The sequence below is a fragment of the Mustela erminea genome, chromosome 14 (genome assembly GCF_009829155.1).
Source record: "Mustela erminea isolate mMusErm1 chromosome 14, mMusErm1.Pri, whole genome shotgun sequence".
Classification (NCBI taxonomy): domain Eukaryota; kingdom Metazoa; phylum Chordata; class Mammalia; order Carnivora; family Mustelidae; genus Mustela; species Mustela erminea.
In genome coordinates, this window is record NC_045627.1 from 67,363,150 (window position 1) to 67,378,295 (window position 15,146).

A 15,146-nucleotide genomic window follows, 5' to 3' on the forward strand; every position below is an offset into this window, starting at 1 on the left:
GTTATGCCTTACGATTGTTGGTATACTTAATGGCTACATAATGGAATGGAATTTTAAGCACTTACTTCCTTTAATAAAAAGCTGATATTTTAAAATTTCTCATTAAGGTGATTAAAAGGAATTTTGGTGTTAGTGATGGGACATTCTCTGTTTATAGGACATGAGAACAGAATGGTAAGGGGTGATAAATATTACCTGTACTCTGGTAATCTTTCATTTTTAGTTCAGAATGTCATTGTGTGTTTAAGTTAGTATTTATAGAACACTTTTATATGAATATAAAAATGAAGACCAAAGTACATGTGTAAAAAGAACAAAGTGACATTTTGAAAATTGCTTTCTTCTTCTAGCTCGAGAAGCTGCAATTTGGGAGCTTGAAGAACGACACTTACAAGAAAAACACCAGCTGCTTAAACAGCAACTTAAAGATCAGTATTTCATGCAAAGACATCAGCTACTTAAGCGCCATGAGAAGGTTAATGAAAGGAAAATTGGTTTACTTTTTAGGGGCACCTGGGTGGCTCAGTGGGTTAAGCGTCTGCCTTTGGCTCAGGTCATGATCCCAGGGTCTGTAGATCAAGCCCTGTGTGGCAGGCTCCCTTCTCAGTGGGGCGTCTGCTTCTGCCTCTCTTTCTATCTCTCTCGCCATCTCCCTGCTTGTGCTCTCTGCTCTCCCTCTCTCTACCTATCTCATAAATAAATAAAATATTTTTTAAAAAAATAAAAGTTTACTTTTTAAAGTTTACAGAATTTTTTCTGGAACTTCTACTTAGAGAATGAATTTTAGATTTCTTTCTTTTTTTTAATCCTAAAATGTATTTGGTGAGGTTTAAATAATTAATCGTGTCTTATCATGATCGCAAACTTCTTTCTGAATTTCACGGAACGTGACTAGTACAGTGCTTTAAGTCCTCTTCTACATTATAATCTTCCTGTCTCAAAGGTAGCTTTTGCGGCTCCATTTATGGTCCAAGTATTTTAAACATGTAGGCTCCCTGACTTAGTAAAAGAATTTCAATATAAGACTCATGAGGGGCCCCCGGGTGGCACAGGTTGGTTGGGTGTCCCGACTTGGTTGCAGTCAGGTCGTGATCTTGGGTTTGTGGAATCAAGCCACACGTCAGGCTCCTGTACTTAGCATGGAGTTTGCTTGAGATTCTTCCTCCCTCTCCCTCTGCCCTTCCCGCTTGTGCTCTCTTTCTGTCTCTAATATAGGTAGATAAATCTAAAAAAAAAAAAAGATTGTTATTACCAAAAGCTTTATTTTTATTATAAATTATATTTTGAGTGAAAGCTTGCTGGTGGTTGATAATGCAACAAAGGAAAGAGCAATTTTGAGAAACAACAAAATGACATGTTTGAGCATACATGTGGGTATTGAGTATTGAGTTATATCTACATCATAGGATTCTGTTTGATACTTAGGAAACAGAACAAATGCAGCGTTATAATCAACGACTTATTGAGGAATTAAAAAACAGACAGACTCAAGAAAGAGCAAGACTGCCTAAGATTCAGCGCAGTGAAGCCAAGACTCGAATGGCCATGTTTAAGAAAAGCTTGAGAATTAACCCAACAGCCACACCAGATCAGGACCGTGACAAAATTAAACAGGTAAATAAGCCAGTTACTCTCCTCTTTTTTAGATTTAAAAAAATTGAGTGTCCTTTAGAAGTGTCACGTAATTATGTTGTAAACATTTCGAGCCACCTTGGGCTTGTTGATGTTCTCTTTGGCTTTATGAGTTGGGGCTAGATATGTGGCATATACCAACTTAGTTTTCCTACACTGGTGGCCACAGAGGGCAAAGCCCTCTGTCCCGTGCCCCACACCAGATCTTGGGCTAGGCTGGTCCTAAGACCAGTCTTGCGAATTAGGTGACTTGGACAACTTTTGAAGTTAAAACATAGAGCTCAGTTTGCTTCTGTAGTCATGGGTCCCACACACAAATGAACTGAGGTCACTAAGCAGATAGGAGGAATAAGGTTTTAATCAGAAGCACCCCCTCTCCCCACCAAAGCCATAATGTAGATTCCAGCTCAGGTTACAGCATATTATTATTACTTGCAACTTTAGTTTATTTGTACTTTAAATCTTGTTAAATTCCTTAATTACTCCTTTGGAAGATGAAGAAATTACATTGCTTGTTAACCATTTTTCTTATTTATAGTTCGCTGCTCAAGAAGAAAAGAGGCAGAAAAATGAGAGACTGGCTCAGCATCAAAAACATGAAAATCAAATGCGGGATCTTCAGCTGCAGTGTGAAGCCAATGTCCGGGAGCTGCATCAGCTGCAGGTCAGAAACAGGAGCATGGAAACTGAGCTGGTGGGGACGGGGCCGCACAAGCGGCTGGTCCGGACAAAACGGTAGCTGACCAAAATAGAGTATGCTTTCCTCACGAAAATGCTGGGATTGAGAGGTTTTGTTTTCTGTATAGACCCAAATAAAGAGCAGGTTAGTATCGTCGGCACTTACTTAGCTCTTATGTAACATGATTAATATAAACATGAGGCTGCATTATAACCTAAGAAGTTGAGTCTTTCAAAAACAGTACTGAGTAATTTTAGTTTATTTTGCAGAGAAACTGAACCAAGTTTTCAAAATGAGATAGGTGGTTTTGTTATCAGCTTTTGAATTTAAAATTTCATTTAGGGAGAAATAGATCGTTTTCTTCTAGGTGTTTGAAAATGATAAACTAAAGAAATGAGAATTTTTCCCCTAAGAAATTTAAAGGTTACTTTAGGGGGACTGTTTTGGGGCCTTGCATGGAATATGCAGCCCATCTGGTATGTAGCCTAAAATGTTTAAAATTTCAGAATAGTGTGTACATTATGGATACTCCACATATTTGCTTAATTTACTAGAGTAGAATAGTTCCTAATCCCACATTCTGGTAACAGTGGGTAAAATCCATATAAGATGCCCTTAAGTTGTCAGTTTTATGAGCAAACCTTCTTAGAAGAAACAGGATCAAACTAATTCTGTTTAAGTTCTTTTCATATGGTAAATAATAGATCTAGCTTGTAAACTTGCAGAAATGAAGCTATGACTCATTTCATAGTTCTTAGCCTTTGGTTTTCAGGGGAGAGCCTGAATCTCAGTAATAGTTTGATGTTTAATAAATGCTTTATTATTTGAAGATAATTACATTTGTAAAAAATTTCTTAGTTGATCTGAAAGTTTTTAATACAAATTTTGTTTTCAGAATGAAAAATGCCACCTGTTGGTTGAGCATGAGACTCAGAAACTGAAGGAGTTAGATGAGGAACACAGCCACGAATTAAAGGAATGGAGAGAGAAATTGAGACCCAGGAAAAAGGTAATTTTTTAAAGCTTTAGATAAATATGTTTGTGTTCGTCCATGTATCCACCCAGTTATTAACTGTTTAATACATGTCAGGGACAGGAGATGAAGAGACCCAGTCCCTGTCTCCGCAAATGTTCAGAATGTAGTGACAAGCAATTACAGTTCAGTAGGATCATTGCTGTGAGGGAGGTGAGCACAGGAGATAGGAGCACAGTGTTGAGGCCAAGGACAAGGAGTACTTCAGTCTTCCTGGGAAGTTCGGGAGGCTTTACAGAGAAGATGCCTTATAAGCCAAGTGAGACTTCAGGGTGAGTAAGAGCTTGCTAGGCATACAGACAGGTTGGGGTGTGATGGGCAGTGTAAGTACAGAGAAGTGAAGGGGTGAAAAGGATGTGTGTAGGAATCACAAGTCGCTCCCTGCCGTTGGGGTGCTGGGTGAGTGTGCCTATGTGTAGGCATTAAGGAGGGAGAGAAGGAAGAAAGTGAGGGTAGCTTAGTCTGGACAAGTTGACAGGAGCCAAATTACAGGGCCCTCGTGTGATGGTAAATTCACGATCTAGTAAAATAGGAAAGGCTCCCCTTCCCCCATCTAGCTATCAGCCATCTTACCATTTTGTACTTCCTTTTTGACTCCCTGTTGGACTGGCCTGATTGGTCAACCTCTTCAACTCATTTTTTTCTATAACTATGTGATCTTCTCCCTTTGCTAACTCTCAAACTCAAACCTTTGTTTTCTCTTGGCTTTCCTGCCTGCTATAGCTTTCAGCTATTCCTTTCTTCCGTTTATCCAGTTAATCAGTCAATCTGTCAAGAAAAATCTGCATTTAGCACTTACTGTGGGCTAAATGTTTCTAGAAGAAGTGAAATGACCAACTCACTTATTAGTGGGGCTTTTTAATTTAAGGTTTATTTATTTATTTATTTATTTTTTAAAAAGATTTTATTTCTTTATTTGACAGAGATCACAAGTAGGCAGAGAGGCAGGCAGAGAGAGAAGAGGAAGCAGGCTCCCTGCTGAGCAGAGAGCCCAATGCGGGGCTCAATCCCAGGACCCTGGGATCATGACCTGAGCTGAAAGCAGAGGCTTAACCCACTGAGCCACCCAGGCACCCCTAATTTAAGGTTTATTTATTAAATTTTTAAATTTAAATTTTAAGATTTTAAATTTAAATTAAATTTAAAAAATTTTTAAAAATTTTATTAAATTTTTAAATAAATTTTTATTTATTAAATTTTAAATTAAAATTTTAAATAGGTAATACATTCATTTGGATTGGAATTCAAAAGGTGCAGAAGGGTGTTGTTTGTTTTTTCCTTAAAGATTTTATTTATTTATTTGACAGATAGAGATCACAAGTAGGCAGAGAGAGAGAGGGAAGCAGGCTCCCTGCTGAGCAGAGCGTCCAGTGCAGGGCTCAATCCCAGGACCCTGGGATCATGACCTGAGCCGAAGGTAGAGGCTTTAACCCACTGAGCCACCCAGGCACCCCCATTTTTTCCAGTTTCTTTAACTTTCTGTAGTCTAGCTTTCTCCTCAGACTCCCCAGTTGAACTCATTGACAGTAGACATAAGTGATGCTAAGAGCCAAATCCTATGGTATTATCTCACTGTTGTCATTAGAAATCTTGTTTCTTAAAATTCTCTTCTCAGGACGCCTAGGTGGCTCAGTCAGTTAAGCATCTGCCTTCTGCTCAGGTCATGATCGTGGGGTCCTGGGATCAAGCCCCACATTGGGCTCTCCCCTCATTGGGGACTCTCCTTCTCCCTCTGCCCCTCCCCCGCTTGTGCTCTTCCTCTCTCTCTCTCAAATAAATAAATCTTTAAAAAAAAATTCTCTTCTCGTCCGACTTTTATGACCTAACTTCTTTGTGCTCTTTATCACTTTTTCTTTGTCTAGACATCTCACAGCTTTACACCCTTGATGATCCTGTGCCTAGTCATGGCTTCATCTGCTGCATATTTAAGGACAGTCCCAGGACCTGTATAGTAGGGATTGTATAAAGTACAAATTCTGAAGTCCTATAGATCTGGGTTCAGATCTCAGTGGTGACATGAGTAATTTTGTCACTTAACATTCCTGCGCCCCGTTTTACTCATTTATAAAACAAAGATGACACTGGGTCCATAATTGGGATTGTTAAGACCCAAAAGAAGTGGTACATGTTCTGTGCACACATACCTGAGCTGTGGTCAGGGCTGGATAAGTAGTTGCCACTGCTGTTACTGTTTCTTGTTTGTTACTATTGGTTCATGCTCTAAGCAGTTGTTTCCCACCTAGATGTTCCATTTCTTACCTCATTCAGGCCTGTATTCCAACATCATCTCACAGAAGATTCCTTTTTCTGATGACTATATATGAAATAGCCTCCATGCCTACTTCAGACAGTCCCTATCTCCTCACCTTTGTTTTCCTTCACACCATTCTTCACCACCAGACACATTTATTTATGGTCTGTCTTTTCCCACAAGAATGCATGCTCTTTGAAAGCAAGAGTGTTATTTCTTGGTTCACTGGTATATATCAACTTATAGAATAGTTCCTGGCATATTGTACTGATCAATACATACCTATTGAACATTGACTAAAGATTGTAAGCTCAGTGGAGATAAAACTGAACTTAACAGGGGCGGCTGGGTGGCTTAGTCATTAGGCGTCTTGCCTTCGCCTCAGGTCCTGATCCCAGGGTCCTGGGATAGAGCCCCACATCGGGCTCCCACTCTGCGGCAAGCCTGCTTCTCCTTCTCCCACTCCCACTGCTTGTGTTCCCTCTCTTGCTGTGTCTCTTTCTCTGTCAAATAAATAAAATCTTTAAACAAAAACAAAAGCAAGATGCCTGGGTGGCTCAGTTGGTTAAGCAACTGTCTTTGGCTCAGGTCATGATCCTGGAGTTCTGGAATTGAGACCCACATCAGGCTCCCAGCTCCGTAGGGCTGCCTCTCCCTCTGACCTTCTTTCCTCTCGTGCTCTCTCTCTCTCTCTCAAATAAATCAAATCTTAAAAACAGACAAACAAAAACCCGCTGAACTTAGCAGGCCTTCTCTGTCATCCCCATCTCACTTTGTTCCCGTGTCCCCACGCAGCACAGTGTGCTTGCTGACATCCCTGCCCTCTTTTTTGTTTTTAAACATCCCTGCCCTCTTAATTGACATCCAGTCTAAAAACCTGAATTGTCTTTCATTTCTATCACATCTCATTTCAGTGAGATGACAAATAATTTTAACTCTCTTTGTGTTATTTCTTTTTCCCATTAATATCATTCTGCTGCTTAAAAATGTTCAGTAATGTCCTAATGGGCCTTCTGATCTCAGATTCCTTTTCCTTTCTTCCTACTTGTCTGCCATCAGAGTATTTATATTCAGGAACATCTCTGGCACTGGCCTTGTGGTGTTGATAAATCTTTAGTTCTATCAAAATAAAATAGAAATGCTTCAGTTTGACTTTGTGGCTGTCATATTGCCATACATTGGCCACCAGCAAACTTTCTAGTGTTACCTCCCACAAGCTGCTTTGTTCCCTATTCATATTCTGGTATTGGGTATAATCACCATTACTCATACCACATCTGTGGTTTCCTGCCTGTGTGCAGGAATTGTCTCAGGCCGCTCTGTCTGGCATGCCTTCTGCATCCTGTCAAATTCTTTTCTTTCCTTAAGATTGAGCTTATGTTTCACCTCTTGTGAGAAGTGTTCCGTCTCTTTCCATCTTCTGCTCTACTTTGTGCCTTTGCAGCAGCACGTATCCCTGAGTCACTTGTCTGCAAAATCACTGATCCCCCAAGTGTTTCTCCAGCCATTACTATATACACTCTGTATTATGGGGATGTAAAGATGATCTGGCTTAGGGCTTACTTTCAAACAGCTTAAAGTTCGGTGAAGAAGAAAAGACATGCACATCAAAAATCAAAATAAAATACAGAAAATGGAAAGTGCTGGGGTGCCTGGGTTAGCTCAGTGGGTTAAAGCCTCTGCCTTCGGCTCAGGTCATGATCCCAGGGTCCTGGGATCGAGCCCCACATTGGGCTCTCTGCTCAGCAGGGAACCTTCTTCCCCTTCTCTCTGCCTGCCTCTCTGCCTACTTGTGATCTCTGTCTGTCAAATAAATAAAATCTTTAAAAAAAAAAAAAAAAGGAAAATGGAAATTGCTATGTAGGAAAGAAAGGTAGTAGTTAATAAAAGGAGCCATCTGTTGAGTGTCTGGTATGTGTTGAGTATATCACGATCACATTTAATCCTTACATAACAACCCTGTGAGGTAGGTGATACTCTCCCTGTTTTACAACAGAAGATCGGGATGATTCTGTAATAGAGAGGAGTTACGTCATTGATCCAAGTTACACATTCGTATGGCTGAGCCAGAGACTTCAACCTAAGGCTGTGCGCAGCCTAATCTAACAGTTGAGCACTCTGGTCTTCTTTAGGAGAGGTCTTCCTATCCTTAGGATAAGATGCAGAGTGTTTGAGCAAATAGTTTTATTGTTGGCTGTCCGAGTAAATTCTGTTTGTAATACCAGCACATTTCTTTTTCCCTTCCTTTTTAAGACACTGGAAGAAGAGTTTGCCAGGAAACTGCAGGAACAGGAGGTGTTCTTTAAAATGACTGGGGAGTCTGAATGCCTTAACCCATCAACGCAGAGCCGGATTTCCAAGTTCTATCCTATTCCTAGCTTGCATTCCACTGGGTCATAACAACAGGAAGCGTTCTGTGGTTGGGTTTGGCTTTTTAGATATGTCATTCTGTTCTCTTCATCTTCTGCCACAATCTGTATCAGAGAGCTTATGAAGACAATCACCCGCCTCGCCTTCTAGGTGTTTTTTGTTTGTTTGTTTTGTTTAGCAAAGATGAAGGGAAAGGAACCCAGACAGATGCTGGGCCATGTTGGCAAAGTGGCATCTTGCAGTAATTCCCTAAGGTGATTTTGTATATTAATCTTAAAAATTGTGTTCTTTAGACACTGTTACCTGAAAAACTGTTAGTATTGATGTTTGAAGTTATTATTATTTTTTTAAAAAGCTGTTAGGCCATTGAGTATTAGTAAATATCTTTTTACCTGGCCTGACTTCTCAGTGATGCCTAAATTCTATAGCTGCAACTCTGCTGTAGAAAGTTGGAATAACTTTCTTTTGGTGAATCAGCTCTAAGTGATAAAGCTATGAGTTGCTCAAAATACCATATCGATTGAATAAATAAGTCTATTTTGTCTTTACATAGCAAAGACTTTTAAAAAAGAAACATTATTGAAACTATTTGTCTAAAGTAATTACCTGTTTAGTCATGAGTTAATAATTAAGGGTGCTAATTTTATTAAAATAGTGCCTAAAACACTAAATTTCAGTTGAGTCTGAAGTACTATTTCCTTTTTTGATTCAACAGGGACAAACATCCTCAGCATTAAGCATTATTGTTTTTTAAATCTTGTTCCTATTACCATTCCCCATAGAAATTTTAAACCTAAAACATATGTTGTGCAGAGTTGGAAAGATTAAAAAAAGGTAGCTTTGAGATACTGAAATTGGAAATATAACACTCACCAAATTGAAAGAAGTATAGACTTAGGGTCCTAGCTTATTGTCTACAATAATCCGTGAGCTGGTTGAGTGACCTCTCCCATCCTAGCACATTTTGTTCCTTGAAAACTCTGCCTGAGGCCTTCAGGCTCTGAGTTACACTTATAAATGTATTTTCTGACATTTATTGTAAAAGAGGCATTTGTTCAGAATACTTTTTTCTTATTCAAAAAAGGATTTAAATAAAATATTTAGGCAATGTCAGAAATGACTTTGTTGTTGAGAGAAAGTCATTTGTATTTTGGTTTTATTTAGTTTTGTGTTTAAATTATTTACTTTGATTTGAGTGGGAGAAGCCTGAATATCATGTGGTTGCTGATACATGTAATTATTAATGAAATGTTCACTCTTGGTCCCTCTTGTGACTCAGAATTCCAATCCCAAGTCCGGTCAGACAGTATTATGCAGTGTACTTCGGTGGCTGAGATGGCCCATTTGTAAATGATGCTTGCTGTTTGCCATTTTCAACCTATTCACTTTTAAGAGTACTAAGTACCAAACTGCAAACTTTTCAGTTTTTACTTATATGACATTTGAGGCTGGTGAAAAATTTAAGTGTAATTTTGTGGGAACACGGATTCATAATAAGAAAATGTAAATATCTGTAGCACTTTCTTGCAGTTAATTTGAAAACTTTGAATGCTGGACCTTATCTTGTCAGTGATTTAGATGATTTGAAAATGCATGTGATTTTAATTTTGTAATTGTTTTGACAAGCATAATTTCTTGGACAACTTTGTAGGTAGCCTTAACTTCTGGCCAAGTTTGTTTTTTATATAAATATATATACATATATATATATATTATGTATGGTTGTAAATTCATACACTTATCACATTGAATGTGTTACTGTATACAAAACTCTTTTAATGCTTTATTCTCAAATGCTGGGTTGAAAATGTTTTGAAAGCCTTTTAAAGTATATATCTTTATAAAGTAAGTAATATTCAGGATGATGATGGAAATTGTTTATATTATTATGCTAAAAATGACAGTATAATGTTACCCAATGTATTTAATGATTTATTTGCAGAAGGAGAGAGGAGGAAGGTTCTCATACCATTCTCTCTGTTGAAATTTTCAGTTTATTGGCTTTATAAAAAAATATTTCAGGTAGTGTACACTTATTCAGTATCTTTTAAAGAATAATCCTGTGTCTTAAATAATTTGTGACACATAATTAATTTGGTCTGAATATTTGATTCTTTTTACTCCTTTCAACTTGACATGAGAGTATTGAATAAAGAAAAGAGGCTCAGAGTAGAACGGTTGACACTCTGGTAAGTTTGTTAGCAAATCTTGTAAAACCCTTAAAACTGCCTTTTAGATTCAGTGTTCATGTAGGGGTTCTCTTTCAAATACGACCATATTCGTGTGGGGGCAGGACTGCAAAATGATACATGTGTAGAGGTGGAACATACATTTTAATGCTTAAAGTTACATAAATCTTTTCAAAGAAGGTGTTTTGTTATAGAATATGCTGTTCTAACCCAACCTTGCTCACTTCTTATTGGGCCCTATATCCAAATAGATAATAGTGATCATTTGGGGTTTTTTTATTTTTTTTTATTTTTTTAATAGTGATTGTTTGTTCTTGCATGAAGTGTAGGTGAGGAGTTGGGGAGGGGCACAGACTTCTTTGAAAGAGTACAGTCAGATCCATTCCTGACTTGGTGGTTTTGTTGGCAGTGGCAGAATGTGCTATGAAATGCGTAAAAGAAATTGTCCGTGTGCGCCTTGACGACAGCCTCCCCCTTCTCCCTGTGTGCTGTGGATACGCCACACACTGCACTTCTGCAGGCCTAGCTCGCAGAGCTGGTTGCACCAGGTTGCCTTTCCTTGTCCTGTCAGTCGTAGTTGGGTGTGAATTGCTGAATTAGCTGCTATTCTTTATGAAGTCACAATTAAGCTTTTTCCTACCCTTTTCAGTGGGGAAGCTGGGGAGGGGGGGCGGTGGGGATAAAGAGGAAATTGAGAGTGCTTATACTTTGTTGAAAATATTAGAACTTTCCTGTGACAGGATACAGCAAATTGTAATTAAATATAAACCAGAACCAGAGCTACCTCTAAGTAGTGTTTCCTCAAGCACAAAGCTCTCAGGCATATGAGACCCTCTTTAATGGAGAGTCTCTGATTTCTTGAGCATCAGTGAGTTCAGAAGTGACTGTCTTTTGTACTCTGTTAGTTCCCTGGTAACTACACACTTTCTCCCATTCCACACTGTGCTTAAATGACAAAGACTCTTCTGAGAAGCCAAATTCTGTCCAAGATGAGCTCTAGGTATTGTTGATTAAAGGAAAGCCAGGAACTGGAGTGGAGCAGGAGAGTTACTTACCAGTTCTGAGAGTCTTCCAGTGAAATAAATCACTTCTTTTCGGGGAAATGATCTTTTATAGAAAATGAGATATTTTAAGTGCTTTTCTTGAAGGCACAACAGTTAATGCCGCTATTGTTGCTAGTCTGTGGCTGACATGGTTTTGACATGGCTTTAAATTTTCTGCTAAGCTTGAGTAGAATGTTACACCAGTTTTAAATGTTGGCTGCAGCTTTTGGTGATTCTTTGCTGATTTTTGCATAATAACTTCATGAGCTAAATTTTCAGGAAGAATTCTGTTTCCTATTATGCCTCTTGTCTATTTGGGAGCAACATGTCTTTTCAATCATGGGATTGACAAATGAAAAATAAAGTTATTTCTTAATCTACTCTGGGAAGCAGTTTTTTGTTAAGAATCTTTGATACTGGGACGCCTGGGTGGCTCAGTTGGTTAAGCAGCTGCCTTCGTCTCAGGTCATGATCCCAGTGTCCTGGGATCGAGTCCCACATCGGGCCTCTTGCTCAGCAGGGAGCCTGCTTCTCCCTCTCCCTCTCCCTCTGCCTCTGCCTGCCGTTCTGCCTGCCGTTCTGTCTGTGCTCGCTCTCTCCCCCTCTCTCTCTCTCATAAATAAATAAAATCTTTAAAAAAAAAAAAAGAATCTTTGATACTGCGTTGTCCTTCTTGAGAACATTTTGCAGCATTTTTTGGTCCTAGTTTTATTTTTAACCCTCACAGTCCTCCAGGCCTTTGGACCCTTCTAGATTTACCTGCGTTCCTACCTGACCCGTCACCACACACAACAATGTAGTTTTTACTGGTAACTCAGAGCGGGGTGTCTTTCAGCATATAAACCTCTCCTTTGGGTGGTGCTTAAAATAGTTCTGTATATACATACTTTTGTATGTATATATATGTAAATTTTTCTTCCCTTGGAATGGATTATTTTTCTTGCCAAACATTTTCACTTAACCAAATGACCTCATTTCTAAAAATAATCTCGTTTCCTCATTGATATGTTCATGCAAGATTCATACAAGATCCAGGCACCGTCATCTGGCAAGTGTTCAGCTTGGCTGGAGGGAGGCATGATGTGTCCATTTCTAACCCAGGAGCATCACACACTATCAAGCTCATTCTTGACTTGTTGTGTTTTTTAAGTGAAACAAGAGGCTCAGATCCATCGCCGTCCAGCTGAGGACATATCTCATGTCTGCCCGTCTTCTGATTCTGTCCAGAGAAGGTAGCAAATTTGACTTTTACCCTTTTTCAGTTGCACATAGGACCCTGAAGATTCTGGATAACTTGGAAAGGTAAACAAAGTAACGAAGGACCACTCTGCTCAAGTGTGATTAATATAAAGGTAAGGGCCAATTAATGGGGATCTAATACTTGATCCCCCAAAGCTACTATTACAAAAATAACTTGATTCAGCCTTTAAACAGTTAAAAAAAGGTGTGATGCAGTCATTCATTTATACACAAGAATTTTACATAGTGAAAAGTTTGAAATTCTCAAGGTCTTACGAACTTATTTTGTAGAACTCCCATGCTGATTCATAGCAGGTAGCGGTCAGGTTGTGGTCAAGCTGGCCAGCGGACCACACAGAGTGTTTGCTCACCAGGTGTTGCTCTTAGCAGTTTTCAATGCACAACTAAATGGTATGTTTTTTCCCAGGATCGTATGTGAGGTACTTGGAAGAGACCACATGGAAAGTAAACTATCCAGACTTATAGAAGGTAGACCCAGAGAAGTCAATTCATTTTAGTCCCATTTTTTAATGATCCAGAAGTGGAGAGTTATCGCTGGTCACATTTCACAAGTTGGCCCAGTGTAGCCTTCTCTGAGGTTGAGTGATTTTACTGTGCATTTCTGTGGGGCTTTTGATATTTGTACATTTTTCTTTTAGGGAGTTTTGGTCGTTGGTCAAACATACATTGTTATGTGCATCCTACAATCAAAACTCTTTTGTTCCAGGATAAATCACTCCATTAATTGCAAATAATCTTGTTGCCCATCTGTTGCATATGTGTTTATCTCAAATAGTGTATGTTCAGGGAAAATCTTCAGATGCTTTGTAATCGTCCAGAGTGAATTAGTAGTTGATCAAGGTCTCCCTTTAAAATCTTGGTGACTAAACAAATGCCAAAAATCTGTGTTCCAAACACAAAGAGTTTTGTTTTCTTCTATGGTAGTATGAAGAGTTCATAGAATATGGCTGACCGCAAACTTTTTTCCCCTCTATCTTTCCCTTTCTTGCCCTTTGGTTTTCTTTCCCTCTTTTTCATTCTTACTCCTTGTCTTCATTTTTCATTCTTTCCTCGTCTCCTTATCTCCCTCTCCTTTTCCCCACTTTTGCCTCTCTTCCTCATCTTTTCTCTTTTCCACGTGATTACCTTTTTCACTCCCGTCTGTCCCCTCCTTGTCTGTCTTTCCTCCTGTCCTGCCTCTATTTCTGTCTCCACCTGCATCCCCCATTCCTCTTTCCTACTTTGTCTCCCTCCCCCGTCCTCCCCTTCTCTTTTTCATTCTATTTCTTCCTCTCACTTTGGTTAGATGGATCACACTAAACAGAATATTAAGAAAAATTTAATAGGAAATTTTTGCAATTGAAATGACTTTTCATCTAACAGACCACATACATGTTTTAGATACTTAAAAGTGCTTAAAAAGCAACTCTGCCCAGTCCCCTGTGCCATTTCCCAACATCGAGTTTCCTATTTTCCTTCCTTCTTCACTGCCCTCCCCCTCCCCCCTTGCTGTGGTCTAGTTCAGTAGAACACCTCTCTAAATGCTAGCGTGCCCCTGTAGAAGCAGACCATACCTACAATCAGACTTTCTAAGCAAGTGGGAATAGGATATGTGGTGAGAAATGACTATTAGAAACCCTGTCACCACTTCAGGGGAAGTGAATTTCTTAATTTTTTCAGTTGCAAGAGTTGCTTCTTAGCCAACTCCTTTCTATGACTAGAGAATGCAGAACAAACGGGGAGGAAGGAGCAGACAGCACAGCCTCGCAGGGATAACCAGAACAACCGCATCCCTGTCTTCCCTTCTCTGGCTCATTCATAGGCAAAGCTCAAGGACTCCTAAGCCTACTTCTAGGCGCTGGGCTTCCTCGGGCTGCAGCTAGAACTAAGAGCTAAAGCAGCCCAGGGCTCAGGTCGCTCGAGCAGAGCAGCCAGGCTTGAGCTCTGCAGCTGCGGCTGCTGTAGCGGCATGCTGTGGAATGGTTCAGGTTTCCACTGGATGATATGTCTATATAGAGAATGTTCCAGACTAACACAGGTGTTCTATTTAACTGTCTGGCTGTGCTGTCGCAGTAGGAAGGGAGCCTCCAGCTTCCGCCCTAGGAGAGATGCTGACCCGAGCGCCATCAGCCACTGCAGGAAATGGAGCCAGCGGCTGCTCTTCCAAGCTCATGGCTTGATGCCGACGCTTCTCTTCCTCCGCCCCACATAGACTTGGTCACCTGGAAGTTAGAAGAGGAGAAGGAAGTTAAATATCTTGTGGCCTGTGGGCCTTCAGCTTGGGCAATTACATAGCAACTGTAACAACTGCAAAACAGGCTTGAAAGATGAACTCTTTTGTAAGACTTGGTGTATTTAAATTGTTTACCCTATTTCATCACCAAGTGGTTAAGCTGTTCTCTTTTCCTGCTCTTTTCTGCTCGAATTGGCAGTCTTTCCTTTCTCCCTGGCTGTTCATTTCAATTGTTATGCAAATGATGCTGATGGCAGCATCTGCCGTTAGTAATTGGCATTTGCCTTACTTTTCCAGACTTGCTCTGCTCTGAGCATCAGCCTCCCAGCACTGCAGAAACTCAGGCAAGGCTTACCTTTGTCTCCTTTTTCTCCCTTGTGCCCTCGAGGCCCGGGTGGCCCAGGCCGGCCTGGTGGTCCTGCGGGGCCCCTTTCACCTGGGAGTACAGAGAGGGTTGTGCTTAGTCAAGGGAGGGCT

The 15,146-nt window shown here is 40.0% G+C and overlaps 2 protein-coding genes across 3 annotated transcripts in view; one reads left to right on the plus strand and one right to left on the minus strand.

The window, feature by feature from the left end:
• Positions 1 to 11,578, plus strand: part of SLK (STE20 like kinase) — a 58,839-nt gene extending 47,261 nt beyond the window's left edge. For both annotated transcript variants that reach the window (XM_032311830.1, XM_032311831.1), the window contains 5 exons: positions 351 to 475; positions 1,426 to 1,614; positions 2,171 to 2,296; positions 3,207 to 3,320; positions 7,849 to 11,578. In XM_032311830.1, coding sequence (XP_032167721.1) covers positions 351 to 475; positions 1,426 to 1,614; positions 2,171 to 2,296; positions 3,207 to 3,320; positions 7,849 to 7,995 — 701 coding nt within the window. In that variant the 3' untranslated portion in view covers positions 7,996 to 11,578. The remainder of the gene's footprint in view (positions 1 to 350; positions 476 to 1,425; positions 1,615 to 2,170; positions 2,297 to 3,206; positions 3,321 to 7,848) is intronic.
• A 2,181-nt stretch (positions 11,579 to 13,759) lies between these two features.
• Positions 13,760 to 15,146, minus strand: part of COL17A1 (collagen type XVII alpha 1 chain) — a 52,519-nt gene continuing 51,132 nt past the window's right edge. Inside the window, exons 56-57 of the mRNA XM_032311829.1 lie at positions 15,025 to 15,105; positions 13,760 to 14,658 (exon numbers count right to left, since the gene is read on the minus strand). Of these exons, the coding sequence (XP_032167720.1) occupies positions 14,606 to 14,658; positions 15,025 to 15,105 (134 nt within the window). The 3' untranslated portion in view covers positions 13,760 to 14,605. The remainder of the gene's footprint in view (positions 14,659 to 15,024; positions 15,106 to 15,146) is intronic.